The sequence below is a fragment of the Zalophus californianus genome, chromosome 17, assembly GCF_009762305.2.
Source record: "Zalophus californianus isolate mZalCal1 chromosome 17, mZalCal1.pri.v2, whole genome shotgun sequence".
Lineage (NCBI taxonomy): Eukaryota > Metazoa > Chordata > Mammalia > Carnivora > Otariidae > Zalophus > Zalophus californianus.
In genome coordinates this window covers 45,368,419-45,387,513 of record NC_045611.1, presented here as the reverse complement: position 1 = coordinate 45,387,513, position 19,095 = coordinate 45,368,419, and the positions used below count along the sequence as shown (strand labels likewise).

At 45.6% G+C, this 19,095-nt stretch overlaps 2 protein-coding genes, 1 long non-coding RNA gene and 1 pseudogene across 4 annotated transcripts in view; 2 read left to right on the top strand and 2 right to left on the bottom strand.

Annotated features, from left to right (window-relative positions):
* The window catches only part of LOC113935420, a 93,359-nt gene that overhangs the window by 56,257 nt on the left and 18,007 nt on the right, over positions 1 to 19,095 (top strand). The window contains 7 exon segments of the mRNA XM_035724896.1: positions 4,019 to 4,202; positions 4,485 to 4,702; positions 5,715 to 5,789; positions 9,832 to 9,986; positions 12,118 to 12,296; positions 12,473 to 12,666; positions 13,021 to 13,252. Of these exon segments, the coding sequence (XP_035580789.1) occupies positions 4,019 to 4,202; positions 4,485 to 4,702; positions 5,715 to 5,789; positions 9,832 to 9,986; positions 12,118 to 12,296; positions 12,473 to 12,666; positions 13,021 to 13,252 (1,237 nt within the window).
* LOC113935666 lies at positions 1,759 to 12,631 on the bottom strand. Of its 2 annotated transcripts, XR_004819774.1 has the most exons (3): positions 12,283 to 12,631; positions 11,085 to 11,319; positions 1,759 to 1,897 (listed from the first exon to the last, which is right to left on the bottom strand). It is a non-coding gene; the product is annotated as an uncharacterized LOC113935666 (long non-coding RNA). The 2 variants fall into 2 exon arrangements; XR_003524082.2 differs by lacking the exon at positions 1,759 to 1,897 and having other exon boundaries at positions 11,081 to 11,319; positions 12,283 to 12,630.
* Positions 1,874 to 1,959, top strand: LOC113933896 (annotated as a pseudogene).
* On the bottom strand, positions 13,857 to 14,376 carry LOC113935644 (60S ribosomal protein L27a-like). The gene has a single exon (XM_035725299.1). The coding sequence runs from the start codon at positions 14,357 to 14,359 to the stop codon at positions 13,913 to 13,915; it is 447 nt and encodes a 148-aa protein (XP_035581192.1). The 5' UTR covers positions 14,360 to 14,376; the 3' UTR covers positions 13,857 to 13,912.

The window sequence follows — 19,095 nt, the reverse complement described above, 5'->3', positions numbered from 1 at the left end:
AGTCTTCAGCTATTATTGTTGAATTGCCTGTTTCTTCATTCAATCCTATCAGGTTTTGCTTTATATATTATAGGGCTCTGTTTATGACTGTTATATCTTCTGAAGACTGACACTTTAATTAATATATAATTCATTGTCTCTTGTAACCTTTTCTCATTTAAAGTCTACTTTTTTATGCTATTATAGCCATCTCAGGTCTCTTTGAGTTACCAATTGCCTAAATGTAATTTTCTATTACTTCACTTTGAAGCTATATGTGTCTTTGGGTCTAAAGTGAGTCTTTATTATTTATTTTATTTATTTCTTTGCCACCCAGGCGCCTTTATTTAATTAATTTATTTATTAAAGATTTTATTTATTTGACAGAGAGAGACACAGTGAGAGAGGAAACACAAGCAGGGGGGGTGGGAGAGGGAAAAGCAGGCTTCCCGCTGAGCAGGGAGCCCGATGTGGGGCTCGATCCCATGACCCTGGAATCATGACCTGAGCTGAAGGCAGACGCTTAATAACTGAGCCACCCAGGCGCCCCATTATTTATTTTTTTTAAAGTGAGTCTTTAAAGTGAGTCTTCGTAAATTCCACATGTGAATGGAATCATATGGTATTTTTTTTTCTTTGACTGACTTATTTCACAGCATTATACTCTGCAGCTCCATCCATGTGGTTGCATATGGCAAAATTTCATTCTTTTTTATGGCTGAATAATATTCTATTGTATATATACACCACAACTTCTTTTTTTTTTAAGATTTATTTATTTATTTGACAGAGAGAGACACAGCGAGAGAGGGAACACAAGCAGGGAGAGTGGGAGAGGGAGAAGCAGGCTTCCCATGGAGCAGGGAATCCGATGCGGGGCTCGATCCCAGGACCCCGGGATCATGACCTGAGCCGAAGTCAGTTACTGAACGACTGAGTCACCCAGGCGCACCTGTACACCACAACTTCTTTATCCATTCATCAGTGAATGGACACTTGGGCTGCTTCCATATCTTGGCTATTGTAAATAATGCTGCTATAAACAAAGGGATGCACGTATCCCTTTGAATTAGTGTTTTCGTATTCTTCAGGAAAATACCCAATAGTGTGTTTGCTGAATCATCATCCCACTCAGCAGGAAGCCTGCTTCTCCCTCTCCCACTCCCCCTGCTTGTGTTCCTTCTCTCGCTTTGTCTCTCTCTCTGTCAAACAAATAAAATCTTTTAAAAATAATAATAAAAAGAAGGGACTAATTCCAATTCAGGCCAAGGGAGCAGAGACTGGGGACTAACATCCCCTCACCGCCCCCCCAGGGGAGAGGGGCGCCTGGTAGAGACAGAGAAACGTGATTAGGCAAAGGTATGGTGTAAAATAAAGAGAAAAATCATAGGGTAGTTCTATTTTTAAAAAAAAGATTTTATTTATTCATTTGAGAGAGAGAGCACATGTTTAGGGGCAAGGGACATAGGAAAAAGCAGACTCCCCACCGAGCAGGGAGCCCTGATGAGGGGCTCATTCCCAGAACCCCAGGATCATGACCTGAGCTGAAGGCAGCTGCTTAACTGACTGAACCACCCAGGTGCCCAGGTAGTTCCATTTTTAATTTTTTGAGGAACCTCCATACTATTTTCCACAGTAGCTGCACCAGTTTGCATTCCCACCAACAGTGCAAGAGGGTTCCTTTTTCTCCACATCCTTGCCAACACTATTTCTTATGTTGTTGATTTTAGCCATTCCGACAGGTATGAGGTGATCTCTTATTGTAGTTTTGATTGCATTTTCCTGATGATGAGTGATGATGAGCATCTTTTCCTGTGTCTTTTGGTGATCTGTATGTCTTCTTTGGAGAAATATCCATCCGGGGGAAAAAATGGTTACATCTCTACCTCACACCTTGCTCCCTTCAGCAGCACATATACTAAAATTGGAATGATACAGAGAAGATTAGCATGGCCGCTACACAAGGATGACATGCAAATTCATCTCTACCTCACACCGTACCCCCAAAATCAACTCCAAAGGAAATGTAAAAATCAGAAACTATTACAGAATTAGAAGAAAATAAAGAAGGATTTTTTTTTAATTGCAGGATAAGAATACTTTTGCATGTAAGAAACAAAATTCAGTATACATAAAGGAAGAGAGCGATAAATATAACTTTGCGAAAATTGAATATTTTAAAAGTCCAACGACGCCATCCCTTCCAGCCAAGATATGTACACTGAAACTGAAAGCTCTGGGACTGGGGCGCCTGGGTGGCTCAGTCGTTAAGCGTTTGCCTTCGGCTCAGGTCATGATCCCAGAGTCCTGGGATGGAGCGCGGCATGGAGCCCCGCATCGGGCTCCCTGCTCAGCGGGAAGCCTGCTTCTCCCTCTCCCACTCCCCCTGCTTGTGTTCCTTCTCTCACTTTGTCTCTGTCAAATAAATAAATATAATCTTTTTAAAATAATAATAAAAAAGAAGGGACTAATTCCAATTCAGGCCAAGGGAGCAGAGACTGGGGACTGACATCCTCTCAACCGCCCCCCCCCCACCCCAGGGGAGAGGGGTGCCTGGTAGAGACAGAGAAACGTGATTAGGCAAAGGTATGGGGTAAAATAAAGATTAAAATACTGGAATAAAGTAATAAAGATACCGCCTTAGTTGATGCATCTCCCACCTTTCCCATATCCCCCTTCCCCCAGCTTGTATTATGCTGCAATTCTGCCCTCTTCCCAAGTGTCTCAATTTAAAACCTTGCGGAAAAGGTAAGGATTCTCCTGTCAGAGCCTTGGGGAACCTGAGTGGGCAAAGGTGTGGAGGAGCCCGTCTCCCCTTCTCTCCCACCCCGCCACGGGTACCCTGCACCTGCCCCCTCTTCCAAAATCCCAACTGCCCTCTCAGTAGCCGGCGAGAGAGCAGGTCTAGCAGGGACAAGAGCCAGCACGCGACAAATGTTTGGGGTAATCAGGAGCAGAGGAGTGAGATTAGCGCAGTGATTTAGGAAACAGCCCCGAGACTAGAGAAAACTCTGCCGCGAGAGACGGCACACTGAGGCCTCATAGGGTTATAAGAACCAGTTAGAAAAAGAAAAAATTGTGGGAGAAAGGAGTTAATCAAGACCTGGAAGACCCTAAGTTCCCATAGTAACGCCTCAGCGTCCCTTGGTATGCAGGATTCTTTCCTAGGGGCCTTTTGTTGTTAGAGGAGGGCTGGCCCCCGCCAGTCACAGCGGGATTGGCCCAGCCTCGCAGGCCTCCCACTAGCTCCATTGTTGTTGGAAGGACCCGCCCCCGCCAGTCATTTACAGCCGTGCTGTACCTCCCACTAGGCCGCCATTTGGCCCCTGGGGCGTTAGGGAGGCTCTTCTTCCATCTGTGACCAATCCAGCCTTAGGAACGCACTTCTGTTAGTCACGGTCTGTTTCTTACCCTCCCTTCACTGAAAACCACGGTCAACACGCACAGCACTGTCTGGACGTCAACGCGACCGCCTAGATCAGAACCAGAGAGCCAGTCTGCAATAATACTGTTTCTTCTATTTGGAAGACACTCGCGCAGTACAAGAATGTGGCTCTGAATTCCGTGGGTGGAGATTGGAGTCGAGGGGCCCGCGGACCCCAGGGGATGCCAAGAAACACACACACACACACACACACACACACACAAACACACGAGAGCCGTGGATCCCTTCGAAATAGAAATTTTAAAATGTTACCCCACAGACAGTTCCAGATACGCACATAAAGAGGAATTTGCTGAAATTAAAGCCGTTGGTCGCGGTTGCTTGTAAGAGAAGCGCTGCTCCCAGAACTGAGGTAAACTGTAGAACATTGAAATGGCTGCAAACTCTGGGACTTTACTGACAAATTATATGAATCAAATGCAAAGCTCTGCTGCCTGCCCCCTCTGTACTCTGATTGCTTGTTAGAAACGTATTGGATTTGGTTTTGCCCCTGGATTTGGTTTTGCAAAGAAGAGGCCCTGCACCGCAAGTGTCTGCTTGATTTTATTCATTAATGTCTTCACTGTCCATTTCCTTTATTTTATTATTTATTAGCCCATTGATAATGAGACCTGCTGTGTGCAAAGTCAGGTCTCGGAGTTCAGGGGTCGTAACACCTGGACGAGGACAGGGGGTCTCCAGCGCCGAGTGCAAATCTCCTAGACGATTCAGCCAACAGCGCGAAAGATTGCAAAGTCAGGGTGAAGCGCCCAGAGGAAGCGTTCTTGCCTGGACTTCCGCAAGAAACCTTTGTTACTCTTTGTAGGCGGGTCGGCCGTAAACACTTTTTATTGGTCAACGAGAGGCGAGCCCTTTTTTGCACATCCATTGGCTAAGGGCTCTGACTATATTTGAGATACCTGCATTCTTCCTTTCTTCCTCGGTGTTGCTTTGAGTCCAGTGTATTTAATCGTGTTTCCCATTGGCCACTGTTTCCGGAAGCCCGCCCCCACGCGAAGGCACAGGCAAGCGCGAGGCCGGAAGAAGCTGTGAAGGCAGATGGGGCTGAACATGGTTCCAGATCCTTACGCTGGGCTGGGAGGAGACCGCTGGACGTGGGACGTTCGGGTCCGCCCTGCGTGCCTGGGAATTCGGCTGTCGCGACGGCGCGAGTCGGGACTCGGGCTGGAAACCCAAGCGGTTAAACCTCCAGCTCTTTCTGGTTTCCAGCCGGACTGGGGGGGCGCCCGCGCAGAGGCTGATCCACAGGGTTTCTGACGTCCGACTGGCAGGGTCTTGGTATTAAAGGTAAAAAGCAGGCATTTTCCACCCCCCCTGGGTAAAACTCCCTTTTATTTTTTGGTGGGTTTTTTTTTTTTTTAAGGTTTTACTTATTTGACAGAGAGCCCGCACAAAGAGGGGGAGCGGCAGGCACAGGGAGAAAGAGAAGCAGCCCCCCGACTGAGCGGAGAGCCCGTTGTGGGGCTCAATCCCAGGACCCAGAGATCATGACCTGAGCCAAAGGCAGATGCTTAACCGATTGAGCCACCCGGGCGCCCGTTGGCAGGTGTTTTTTGCAGCACCTTCCGCGGGGAGGGTTGGCCAATGGATTCAGGTTTAGTAAATGAGTAAATTCCTGGTTAAGAGTGTATTTATACTATAGGGCCCCGGCCTTTTAAAAATCCCATTCTTGTTAGCTGTATTATTTAGTGGAATGTCTGTGATAAGGACAATCAGTTACAGTGGCTTTGGGGATTTTATGTTGTTAATAAAACCAACTTTTGTTTTGATTGTCCTAGGCTTCATAAAAATTTATTTTGAGAAATTGCTGTGAAAGGCATAGCAAGTTACTTTGGTTTTTTTTTTTTTAAGATTTTATTTATTTGACAGAGACACCGCGAGAGAGGAAACACAAGCAGGGGGAGTGGGAGAGGGAGAAAGCAGGCTTCCCGCAGAGCAGGGAGCCGGATACCGGGCTCAATCCCAGGACCCTGGGATCATGACCTGAGCGGAAGGCAGCCGCTTAAGGACTGAGCCACCCAGGCGCCCTGGATTTTTTTTCTCTTAAGGGAAAATATGTTCCTAACTTTGGTACCTTATTATTAGTAATAATTCCCCAATTTCTTTAATTTATTTTTTTGACAGACATACGTGGTTCTTGTAAAAGGAACAGCCAGTTAAGGAGGTTTAGGAATTTTTGTTTTGTTTAAAAACTATAACCCTGGTTTGACTCTTTTAGTCATAGATAATAGCGCTACCTTCCCAGATCCTTTAAAATGTTACTCAGTGAGTGGATCTCTTATTTTTGTAGGATTTATTTCATAGCTTTGGATGAGAGGCTTCATACAGGCTTAGGTCCCTATGCCAAATGCAATTTTATCCTTGGGTATGTTGCATTTTCTTCTTTGACCATGCATCAGTTTAGAAGTGTGTTTACTTTCCTGAGTTTACATTTTCTCCCTTTTCTTCTGCCTTGTCTAGCTCACAGAACAAATACTAACAGAAAAGAATAACTTGAGGGATTTGGAGAGATACTTTGTACTTTAAAAAAAAAAAGTTTTTATTTATTTATATGACAGAGAGCCAGAGAGGAACACAAGCAGGGGGAGTGGCAGAGGGAGAAGCAGGCTTCCTGCAGAGCAGGGAGCCTGATGCAGGACTCAATCCCAGGACCTTGGGGTCATGACCTGAGCCAAAGGCAGCCGCTTAACGACTGAGCCACCCAGGCGCCCCACTTGTACTTATCACTAAGTGAGATTGATTTTTAGTCATTGAGCATCAGGAACAGGCCTGGGAGGCCAACAGCCTCATTCAGATCCCAGATGGCAGCCTTTATTAGCTCTCTGACCTTGAACCCACCAATGAGACTCACTGTGGCTTTGATTCGTCATGGGGAAAATGGTAGTATCCAGAGTGGCTTGCTGCCAGGTTCACATTGATGATCCAGAGGAAGTGCCTGGCCTCCATCTCTCCTTGCTGCTCCAAACTTTGCCTTGTTAATTGACTATAAACACATGCTGGAGGTGTGTCTGGCATTTACCCTCCTAACGGTTTATGGAGAAACCTTCACATTTTCAATTGTTTCCTTTGCTTTCTGTCATTCCTAACCCACCTGACTCTATCTGATGTGATCTTAATTGTGTGTGTTTACATAGATAGAATTTTGGCTTACCTTTCTCTTCAGAGTCTGATTGCCTGCACCCTACCTCTACCAGGATGTAGAGTTTATCGGGACTCACTCCCAGCCCATCCCTAGAGTCCTGTACTATTTCCCGTCCCTCCCCATCACTGCAGCTTTATTGCTTAAACATTTCATGATGGGCATCCCTTCCTGACTTTGTATTATGTTAAATTATATTGAGTTATTGATCTCTGTGTGTCGGTCCTGTGTTACAGTTCGTGGAGGCAGGTGGGCCTAGGTAAGAATTTGCCTTCTGCTCCTGAAGGAGAGGTCACAAGGAGTTGTTGAGCAGAGATGGGGAGACACTGGGCTGATGTTTCTTTAAGGGTTCCCCTAAGAAGGGGGAGGCTGAACTTTCTCAAGCAAACTTGTTTTTATTCTTTTAAGTCTGAATTTTGGGCAAATCTTGTAGAGATTAAAGAGGTAAGTCTAAACTCTCAACATTCACGCTGAGGAGATGAGTTGGGCTACAGTTTGGGGTGGCAAAATGGTAGACAGGCGGACAGCAAGAAAATACAACCCAGAGGGAGAAGAGAAAATACCCCTCAGAAATCAGGGCAAAATCCCAAAGTGTCTCTTTCCCCATTGTATCACCGGATGTGGATTCCCCTCCTAGTTCCACCCCTGCAGTGCCAGTGAAGGACAGCGGAGCTGTGCGGATGAGAGTTTGAGCACTCCATTCAAATGCACACCCAGATACATGTGTGGCACCTCCTGGCATGCTGCCCCCTGGATAAGTTCAGTGCTTCTCCATGCACAGCATATATCTATTTCAGATGAGACATCCAGTCTATATGGCATGTGCTGATTTGATTTTTTGATCTCATGTCATGGTGATAATCAAGACAGTGACGCTTAACAGTTTAAAATTCTTCAGCTTGCGGGTCTGTGATTGGGATAGTTTTTTTTAAGATTTTATTTATTTATTTGACAGAGAGAGACAGCGAGAAAGGGAACACAAGCAGAGAGAGTGGGAGAGGGAGCCCGATGCGGGGCTCGATCCCAGGACCCTGGGATCACGACCTGAGCGGAAAGCAGATGCTTAACCGACTGAGCCACCAGGCGCCGCTGGAGTGTATTTTCTATCTACACCATTTCTCAGTTCAAACTAGCCATGTTTCTAGTGCTCAGTAGCCACATGTGATGAGTGGCTGCGTCATTGGACAGCACAGCTCTAGGGAATGATTTTATGTACACACTCCACCTCTCTTCCTGCCTCCTTCATTCTCATGGACCTCCCCACCCCTGGAGTCGGTGACTTTTGCCTCTGTCTTTCCTCTTGCTGTTTGTTGTGTTCCTTTTCTGATATGGAGACTCATTTCCAATTCCTTAATATTCTGGCCTGATTTCTTCTGTCTTATTTTCCTTTGAGGGTCACAGTTTTTTCCTCTATCCCCCATTTCAGCCTTTCCCCAGAAGAGGTGCCATGGTTTTTTGTCTTGGTTAGGTATTTATTTGCAGTTACTTACCAATGATTATTTTCTTTGTCCCATCAGTTGAGTTAGACACTTTCCCCATTTTTTTCATGACCGATCTCCAGATTAATTTTAGAGTTAAACTGGAAAATTGGAATGCATAAATTTAGAGGTATGTAGCACCCCTTTTGTTTCTGCCTTGATTTTTAAAATAGCATAGATAGCTATATATGTATTTTAGGATATAAGATCTCTTAAGTATTGCTTTGCCTCGTTGACTATTTTTATCATTATTTTTATATCTTTTCTTTGTATTTTAGGGTTTCCATTAAACTGATGTAAAATTTTGTGCTCTTTTATATGAAAAATAAACATTTATTTAAAAAAAATTTCTATATCGAGTGGTTATTTTTATCTAGGAAAGTCCATAAAAGTGGGCATATCAGTGACATTCCTTCCTGTGCTATAATGGAATGTTATCAGGAAACAGGGTGTCAGATCTCAGTGAGGGAGGGTAGAAAGGGGTTCTCAGAGTGCCGGGGTCCCAGGTTTTCTGGAAGGTTTACGTGGGTCCAGTGGTTGGGCCTGTCACTACCTGGCCAAGCACTTCCTGAGTGGTACCTTTTATTTGGAGACATGATGCTGTCGATGTTCTTGCAACATCTTGGAGGTTTTTATGTTTGAGGAGTTTCCAGAGAAGCCCCTACAGGCAGGCTTCAAGTCCCTTCTGCTGCTGCTTTGCTCTTTAGTACCTCCCCCTGACCTGGTGTTAGAGTAGAGCCTAGTGTGCTCCTTGGATGAGCAGCATCACTGTTACCTGGAAACATATTAGAAATGCACATACCCAGGTGCCACACAGGCACTGAATTAGAAACTCAGGGTGAGGCCCAGCAATCTGTGTTTACTAAGCCCCCCAGGTGGGTCTGTTGCAGCAGCTTTTGAGAAGCATTGTATCAGACGATGTTTGAGTTCATGCTAACTTAGTCACAGACACCTGGGTCTGCTCACTGCCTGGCCTTTGTGCAGGCATCTGGATCCTCTCTGGAATCCCTCTCCTGGACTTTCTAATCCCTCCTACTTGAAGTCCGTTTTCCACAGCCTCTGCACTTCCTGGCTTTTGTTTCTAGTGAGTTTTGTGGTATGTACTTCCATGTCTCTGACACTGTGAGAGAAGTGGCCAGGGCTAGAATTGCCACCTGCTGCAGGCAGTAGCGGTGTTCAGAAGGGAGGCGAGGAGCTGTGTTTGTGTGTGTCTCACAAGACAGACTGATACTCGGGGCGCCTGGGTGGCTCAGTCGTTGGGCGTCTGCCTTCGGCTCAGGTCATGATCTCTGGGTCCTGGGATTGAGCCCTGCATCGGCTCCCTGCTCGGCGGGGAGCCTGCTTCTCCCTCTCCCACTCCCCCTGCTGGTGTTCCCTCTCTCGCTATGTCTCTCTCTGTCAAATAAATAAATAACATCTTAAAAAAAACAGACGGATACTCGATAACTGCTTTGTTTTTACTTCATCTCCTGTTGACTTCACAACGTGAGTGCAGTCTGTGTAAACATCTCTACTGAATGATGCACAAATACAAGTATTTACGTGAACATATAAAGTCTGCATATGTGGATAAACTCCCTTACATATCATTTGTTTATCTGTCATTACATCTCTGTGGTGTCTATCTGATTCCTCTACCTTATTATCTGTCACTGTACCCATCTCTACTTGAATGTATATGAAATATTTTATTATAAAAATATACAGATACTATGTTTACTTTGTGTTTTTCTCTCACTGTGGAACCTCCTCCCTTCTGGAGCTTCAGTGTGGGACCTTGTGGGACACAGAACACCACGGCGACCACTGGTGCATGTTCATTCAGACTCCGAAATCTCTGAGAAAACTCGAGATTGCAAGGCTCCGAAATCTCTGAGAAAACTCGAGATTATGAGGTTAAATAGCCTGGAAGGATCAGAGCGAATTTGCCCTAAGGACGTGCGTGGTTTGTTCCAATGTACACAGTAAAAGTTATTTTGCTAAAAGGAAGCCAGCTGTGAAAAGCCCGCTGTGCACTCCCCTTCCTGTTTTTGCATTTTATACGCTGTTCACATATCCTGCTTCAGAAATCATACATAGTACATTGAGCACCCTGTCCTCACATCTTGCCTTAGAGATCATACGTAATAACACTGCGCATTGTGTGCTGGTATCTTGCCTGAAAGATTCTCAATAACCTAAGTCATTGCTGTAAATCATTATTGATCTGTACTGTTGTATTGTTAAAAATCATTATAGATCTGTATCGCTGTAGAAGGTATATAAGATGATGGAAAATAAACCTTGGCACCTCGGGCTGATTGCTCGGGGTCCCCTGTACCTCGCTTTACTGTCGTGTCTTTTTCTCCGTTCCTTCGCCGCCCCAGGTCCACGACTATCAGAGGTCGACAGGACCTGCTCTGCCTTCTGTGGCCAACTCTTTTGGAGCAAGAAGGCGTTGCCCACCACCCTGTGGCTGCAGGTGACATAGCAGAGGTGTGGGCAGCCATCTCTTACCCTTGAACCTGAGTTTCCACATGAGATTTAACTGCTGTGTGTCTTTCTGAGGATAGGATTGTGCTCATTTTCCTCATCTCCCTCTTGAGGGGCTATTTGCTGTGCTTATTTACTCCACATTTGTCTACTCCCCATTTGCACATCACCTACTGATGTTATCCATGCTCTCCTCCCATCTGTGCACAGGATGGGAAAGTCTCTACACTTGACTCTCGTTTTTTATTCATTGTCAACCCCTGAATATACCTTTCGGGATATCTGTCATCTTCCAATCTAGCCACGATCCTTGTGTACACACCTCTCCAAAGACTGTCTCTCTGTAATGATTTTATGCACAAACTGCACTTCTTTCTGCCTCCTGCATCCCCATAAGTGCCCCAACCCCACCCTCATCTGATTATTTCTTCCCTTTCTCATATCCTACTTTTATGTTAGTTTTCTTACCTGAAATGTGATTAATAGGTCCTTTGTTTTCTGCCTTAATTTCTAATTCATAGATTACTTTCAGGCTAAATTGTCACAGAATTTAGAGAAATATTTTACTTACCAGATTACCATTTTATTATAGAAGGATAATATAGGAACAGCCACATGGAAGAGATGCATAGGGCAAGGTATGGGGAAGGGTCACAGAGCTTTCATGCTGAGCGCACCACTCTCCCCGAGTCTTCATCAACCTGGAAGCTCTCCAAACTCCCATCTTTTTGTTTTTTTATGGAGGCTTCGTTACACAGGCATGAACAAGTGATTGACTCATTCAACCTCCAGCCCCTTTTCCTTCCCTGAAGGAAAAAAAGGGGAGTAAGTTCGCTGAGTCACATCATCACCTGACCTGTTGTTATATTATGTTTCACTTATTACAGGTAATCTATCAGCTTGGGTCTCTCTTCACTGACTGTGTCAACATGTCTACACATAGGGATCTGGATTATCTCAGGATCCCACCTCCCACCCCCTGCACCCCAATCCCTTCTCTAAAGCTTTCAGTCCTTCCATTTCATGTGTGCTCTTCATAGCTCCAAAGGCCTCTTTCTGGCTACTTAATGCCCAGAAGCCGAGCCCTCACTTCCTATCAAGACTACAGGCCAATAGGTGCCAATGAAGTTGATATAGTGTAAGATCTCTTCATGCCTTTCCCTATAGCCGGCACTCTGGGGGCAAAATATAAGGGGGCACCATAAAAACTCAGTAATCAAGATAAATATTTTAAGGTGGTATCTTTGAAAATCAAAATTAATGCAAAAAAATTCATTATGAACAAAACTGTCAAGTTCTGCTTCCTCTTCACACCCCATACCCCCACCTCCCAACCACAACTCCGGTAAATTTCCCCTAAGTGGCACCTAGCTTCCAATAAAAAACCCAGGGATTTCTAGATCAAGCCACGGTTCCTCACCACACGACTACTTCTACCACCAGGGGGCCTTTTGCTCTTGGTCTCAAGTCCCGCCTCCCCACCCACCAATATCCCAGGGACACAGGACTAGAGCCATCCACCAATACCCCGGGAGTTAGCCCAAGCCAATCCCGCTCTCCTAGAAAATAGCCTTGGCGTTCCCTGTGCGGATTGGCGCACCAAGGCCGGTGTCGCTCCTATCCCGGAGTCCCAACAGAGTGTCACTCCACTGCTTCGTTCCGCAAGATCTTTGCCCTGAGCTGCGCCCACTCGCCCCATTCCGGACCCTGGTTTCTGCTCCTGGAAGGGCACACAGTGCGGAGCCTTGGCGTGGGTTACCCCAACTCACCCGTACCGCTGAAGGTCAGCGCGCACAGTCTGTCCACCTGCCTCCGTAACACCGGCGGGGCGCCAGGACCACATTTTCTAGAATCTTCGGGCATTTCTGCGACTCTCTCGTGGTCCGCGGGATCTCACTGGCCCTCGGAGAAGAAACATGTGCACCTTTTGGTCTGGGCATCTTAACGTGAGCTCCTAAGCTTCGTTGCATGAGAGGTGCAGATGCCAGAGTCACCCGGCCGTTGGCGAAGCCTGCTCGCCCACCACCTCTCCATCCCAAAGACTACACTCTCCAGAGACCCGCGCTGCCACTTCCGCTGTCCCTGGCGTTCTCCTTGCTGAGGAGTTTACGTAGCCGGAGCACTTCCGGTTGGTGGGTCCCGCCCACTCGCTGGTAGGCGGCGGGGTAGGCCTCCCTATTCGGTCGTTCCCACACTTCTGTGCTTGGTTCCCGAGCCTCAGCCTCAGGATTGGCAACGTGCACCCCGTGTCACGTGAGTGCCCTGTAGTCATTGCCTCGTCCAGTCAGCACGTCCCTCTGCTTGTCCCTGTTTTACTCGTCGGGACACAGGCTACCTCTGAACTCGGGCGCCCTTCCATAGGCATTCCAGGCCGTTATCTTTTCATTCCAGCCCAGAGAGTTAGAGGGAGACACTTACTCCTTTGCAGGGGGACATGGGCTCCACTCCGTGGCCAGAGCTTAGGGCTGAATTTGAGGGTGCTCGGTCACTTTGAACCCTTTTCCCAGGGCTCTGGATGGGAATTGGGTTGTGCTGGTGATTTCTGTAACACTGAACCCCCAGGTGTGGGGCTCCGGAGCCGACCCCGCCTTGACTGGTGGAGAGGGGCTTTTCCATCTAGGCACGCTCTCGTTTCTTTTCACATCCCCAGGTCTATCTTCTGAGACCTTGCCCTTCTCCAAGGACAGCATTCAGGAGACCAGGAAAATGGCCACGGGGCTCCTGAAAGCCAAAAAAGAGGTGAGAATTTTCATCAAATTACATGTTGGCTGCCAATAGGATGGATCTGTCCCTTTTTCTTGCGCTGCAGGCTGCCTTGTTGGTATTGGGCAAAGTTCACGCCTGTTCCTGGAGGAGTGGTATATAATTATATATATATTAACATAATGAGTAGTGAAGAAAATACACACAAAATATTAATTAACTACATATTTCAGGGGGTCTGGGTAGACTATCCAGGTACTCTGATATGCATGACATCTGAATTATACAAACCAATTTAAACAAATACACAGTTCTATATTAGGTCACTGGCAGGGACCTTTGCCTGAGAGAATAAAGTAAAATTTGTAACAAATGAGATGGGCTGGCAGGCACATGATGTTACTAATCCTTATCATTTTTTCACTGACTCCATTGAACAAATTTGCTGACTTGTCTGCTGTATAAAGAATACCTGATGGATGACAGTCAGTAATGTGTAAAGGCACAGCCTGCACACTTACAGGTCTTCCATTTTATTTTGGGATTCTGTTACCATTGGGATTTTGTTTCATTTTATACTCACGCACACACACATACACACTCACACACATTTTGACAGAGCTTAATGATAAAATCAGTATTTTTTTTTTTTGAAAAGCACTTGTTAGCATTTAATGAACGCCCTCAAATGTGGCTTCAAGCTACTAGAACGCAGGCGCCCCCGACACCCTTAATCTTCTCCTCTGCTCTTCTACTGAAGAATTTGGCTTTCATGATGACAGGCTGTTTTGGGAGTTTTCCCTTTCCCAAAACTTTGTAGTAGCCCGATCGCACCACATCAATGATAGGAGCAGCTCCAGTCTTGTTTTTGGCAGCATTTACCCGTGTCTGCTCACTGACCAAGGTCCACAGTTTATCAAGGTTGACAGTTGGGCAGAAGCTCTGGTTCCTCTTTAAGTGGTAATGTCTCATACCAACTTTTCCAAAGTATCCTGGGTGATATTTGTCGAAGTTGATCCTGTGGTGATGCATGCCACCAGCATTACCCCGGCCTCCTAGGTGCTTCCGGTGCTTGCCGATGCGGCCGTGGCCGTGGCTCACGTGGCCCCGAAGTTTCCGGGTCTTCCTCAGTCTGGATGGCATGTTGGCAGCTCAGACGGAAAAGGCGATAAAATCAGTATATTAAAGATCGTGCCAGTGTATCTACCCAGACCCATATTTTATAGGTGGAGAAATAGCCAACACTTAACCCACTGGAAGTGATTTCTATAATATTGCATGAAATGGATGAACCCATCCACTACTTTCCACTTTGGAGGGGATCATTTTTATTATTTTTTTAATTGCAATGTAGTTAACATACGGTGTTGTATTAATTTCAGGTGTGCAATATAGAGAGTCAACACTTCCATACATCACCCAGTGCTCATCACAAGCGCACTCCTTAATCTCTTCAATCCCCATCACCTATTTCACCCATTCCCTGCCCCCACACCTCCCCTCTGGTAATCATCAGTTTGTTCTCTATAATTAAGAGTCTGTCTCTTGGTTTGTCTCTCTCTCTTTTTTCTTTTGCTCATTTGTTTTGTTTCTTAATTTCCAAACTTGAGTGAAATCATATAGTATTTATCTTTCTCTGATTGACTTATTTTGCTTAGCATTATACTCCCTAGTTCTATTCGTGTTGTTGCAAATGGCAGCATTTCATTCTTTTTTATGGCTGAATAATATTTCATTATATATATCACATCTTCTTTATCCATTCATCTGTTGATGGACACTTGGGCTGCTTCCATAATTTGGCTATTGTAAATAATGCTGCTATAAACATAGTATCCCTTTGAATTGGTATTTTTGTATTGTTGGCTAAATACCCAGTAGTGTGATTGCTGGATCATAGGGTAGTTCTATTTTTAACTTTTTTTTTTTTTAAATTTGAGAGAGAGCAGGAGTGGGGGGAGAGGCAGAGGGAGAAGCAAACCCCCCACCGAGCAGGGAGCCCAGTGTGGGGCTCAGTCCCAGGACCCTGGGATCATGACCTGAGCTGAAGGCAGACTCTTAACAGACTGAGCCACCCAGGCACCCCTATTTTTAACTTTTTGAGGAACCTCCATAGTGTCTTCCACAGTGGTTGCACCACCTTGCATTCCCACCAACAGTACAAGAGGGTCCCTTCCAATTTGGGGGAGCATTTAACTTAGTCCCAATATTTTAATTATTGTAAATTTTGCTTCTGTGATCAATTTTGTGCATGAAATTCTTTTATAGGTTTGTATTTATTCTCACAACAAAAATATGGTAAGGTGAGTTGAAATGACCATTTCAAAGCAGTGGGGACTCACACCAGTTGGAGCTTTGGAACGCTGCCTGTTCTAAAACATTTGATCGCTTTGATTATTTCTTCTGTTTTTGAGGCCCCCTTCTTCCATCATGATGTCTGCTTTATGTTTTTCAGTTTTCTTGTTTTGTTTTTATTGTTATACTGTGCAGTTTTACATCCCCAGGGTAGACCTGCCAGTGCAGATCTTTTTCTTTTCTCACATGAATGTTTACAATAGTGTCCTGGTTGGTTTCTACATGTTGATATGGTCCTTTGCTACGCAGCATGTTTCTGTCATCCTCATTTTCCCCAAATATTACAGTAACATCACTCTTCTGTTCAGAAGTCCTCCTTCAGTGGCTCACAACAGTGTCTTAGGTATTCAGAACACTCCTCATTTCAGATTTATTTATTAGAAAGAGAGAGAGAGAGCATGCGAAGGGGGAGGAGCAGAGAGAGAGAATCTTCAAGCAGACTCCCTGCTGAGTGTGGAGCTGAACTAGGGGCTCGATCTCATGACCCTGAGATCATACCTGAGCCGAAACCAAGAGTTGGATGCTTAACCGACTGACCCACCCAGGCACCCCAGGACACTCCTCATTTCAAATGTGTTGTCCTGTTTCTGACATGTTCTGATTATTAATTCTGAACGTGTGTTTATTACCAACACAGTGGAGTCATCTCATATACACCTTTAACTTACATTAATTCATTTTTTAGGAGGTTGGCTGGAGGAAGGAAGAAAAATAAGTGTTTTATTAGTCATTCAGAGGAATCCTTTTTTCAGGCTCAGGAGTGAGAGAAAGATGGGAGGACTGACTCTAATGCTTGCCAAATCTAAGGAGTTTCTTTTTTTTTTTTTTAAACTGAGCCACCCAGGTGCCCCCAAACCTAAGGAGTTTCTGTCAGCATGAGCATCCTAGCAAGTCAAGGATGATATTAGCTGTAAAGTAATTTTCATCTAATATGACATTCCTTTATCAATATATCAGTTAGCCCTTGCTGCATAACAAACCATCCCAAAGCTTATTGACTTACAACAAAGTAATTTATTAGCACACAGTTTGAGAGGTCAGGATTTTGAGCCAGGCATAGATGGGCGTTTGGGAGGCTTCACCTGGGCTTGCTCATGTCGCTGTAGTCTGCTGGCAGTTTGACTGGGACGGGATGACCATCCGTGCATGACAATAACAAGCTAGTTGGTTAAGGTTTTTTTTTTCCCCATGTGTCTCTATTTCCCCTAAATGATGCTTACAAACTGCTCAGTTGCTTCTTTAGCTCTTCTCTTTTTTAAAAAAATATTTTAGGGCACCTGAGTGGCTCAGTTGGTTGGGCGACTGCCTTCGGCTCAGGTCATGATCCTGGAGTCCTGGGATCGAGTCCTGCATCGGACTCCCTGCTCAGCAGGGAGTCTGCTTCTCCCTCGGACCCTCCCCCCTCTCATGCTCTCTCTCTATCTCATTCTCTCTCTCAAATAAATAAATAAAAATCTTAAAAAAAATAAAAATAAAAATAAATATTTATTAATTTGAGAGAGAGTGAGTGAGAGAGAGATCACGAGCAGGGGGGAAGGGTAGAGGGAGCCGGATGCAGGACTCCATCCTAGGACTCTGGGATCATGACCTGAGCTGAAGGCAGACACAGTCAACCAGCTGAGCCACCCAGGCGCCTTAGCTTTTCTCTTTCTATAAGTTCTCATATGTGGCTAGAGGCATCCAACTGAAGCCTTTAACAGGGTTCCTGGAGATCTCGTTAGCCAGATCTGAAATCATTCGGTATTTTTTTCTGTTTTCCAAGTTGAGTACAGGCGACAGTGTTGCTAGCATGTAAAAGGCATGGCCTTTCTCAGGCTGCCCTAGTGGTTTCCTTAACCGCTTTTCTAGCCCCCACTAACAGTTTGTCTACTACTTTTCCCACTGGTGCTGATAACCTCCACTGTTCCTGTTCCCACAGCTAATGCCACGTGTTTTGGGTAATTGTGATGGCACTTCATTTCTGTCTACCAGTTCGGCTTAAAACACAATCATTTATTCGTTCACAATTCTGTGGGTCAGCAGTTAGGCTTGGCACAGCAGAGTGGTTCTTCTCTTGATTTACCAGGGCTCACTCATGTGGCTGTAGTCCGCTGGCTGCTCAGCTGGAGCTGGATGGCCTTACATATCTGGTGGTTGACAGGCTGGTTGGCTCTGAGGTACCTCAGTTCTTGGTTCTCTGTGTGGCCTCGTCAGCAGGCAAGCTCAATTTATTTACATGGCAGCCTCAAGGTTGACTGCACAGAAAGAAACAAGGCCAGCCCCAAACCCAAATGCTTTCCAAACCTTTGCTTGCATCATGTTTGCCGATGTCCCGTTGGCTAAAGTATGTCCCACGGCCAAGCCTAGCATTAGTATAGGAGGAAAATGCATAAAGGGTAGAAAAAGAGAAGCATGATTCATGGCGGAGGGGGCGGGGGATTGCTACAAGATAGGATACCTTTTGGCTGCAGGCAACAGGAAACCCCACTTGGGCTGTTCTAAACAATAACTGAGCCCACATGAAAGAAAGTCCAGAGCCAGGATACACTATGGGGTTGGTCCTCTCCCTTCATAAGCTTATCAAGGACTGGGGTTCTTTGATTCCTCCACTTGACGCTGTTGACAGTGTGAGCCTCATCAGGCTAGTTCCCCTCACAGCCGTAGGATGTTGCTTATTAGCAACTTTAAGTCTCACGACAACCCTAAAAGGTAAGTCATATTATAATACCCATTTTTAGAAAATTGAGACACAGAAATGTCAAGTTACTGATGCCAAGTTGTGGGAGAAGGAGGGCTCTTATTTGAACACAGTCTGTCTCCAGAGTGTGCTTTTAGCCCCTGAGCATTTCTCAGACTTTTCTGTCAATCAGAATCACTGAGAAGCCTTGTTAAAACAGATTGCTGGGTCCCGCATGCTGATTCAGTGGTTCTGGGCTAGGGCGTGAGAATTTGTATTTCTAACAAGTTCCTAAGGGATGCTCTTGCTGTAGGTTCAGGGACCACACTTAAAGCCAGTGCACTGAACTCTGCTGCCTCTTTTGGGTGATTTGTGCCCATGTTTATGAACTTTAGGCAAAGTATTGGTTCCGTATTACTCCATCTTAAAAATGTAGAAGTCTTCTGCTGGGATCCAGCAGCAGGCTACTGTGTCTTGTTGGTTCTCATCAGCCACCAATCCATTCTTTTTTTTTTTTTTTTTTTTTTTTTTTTTTTTTAAAGATTTTTTATTTTATTTATTTGAGAGAGAGAGAATGAGAGATAGAGAGCACATGAGAGGGAGGAGGGTCAGAGGGAGAAGCAGACTCCCCGCTGAGCAGGGAGCCCGATGCGGGACTCGATCCCGGGACTCCAGGATCATGACCTGAGCCGAAGGCAGTCGCTTAACCAACTGAGCCACCCAGGCGCCCTGCCACCAATCCATTCTTCAGCTGACAAAGGGATAGGTTACTTTTTTGCCAGTCATGCCTCCCCTTGAGTTGGATTTAGTGCCCCCAGCTGCTAGCTGAGTTGCTCCTCAGTGAGAGAGGTTTCGAATGGGTCATAGA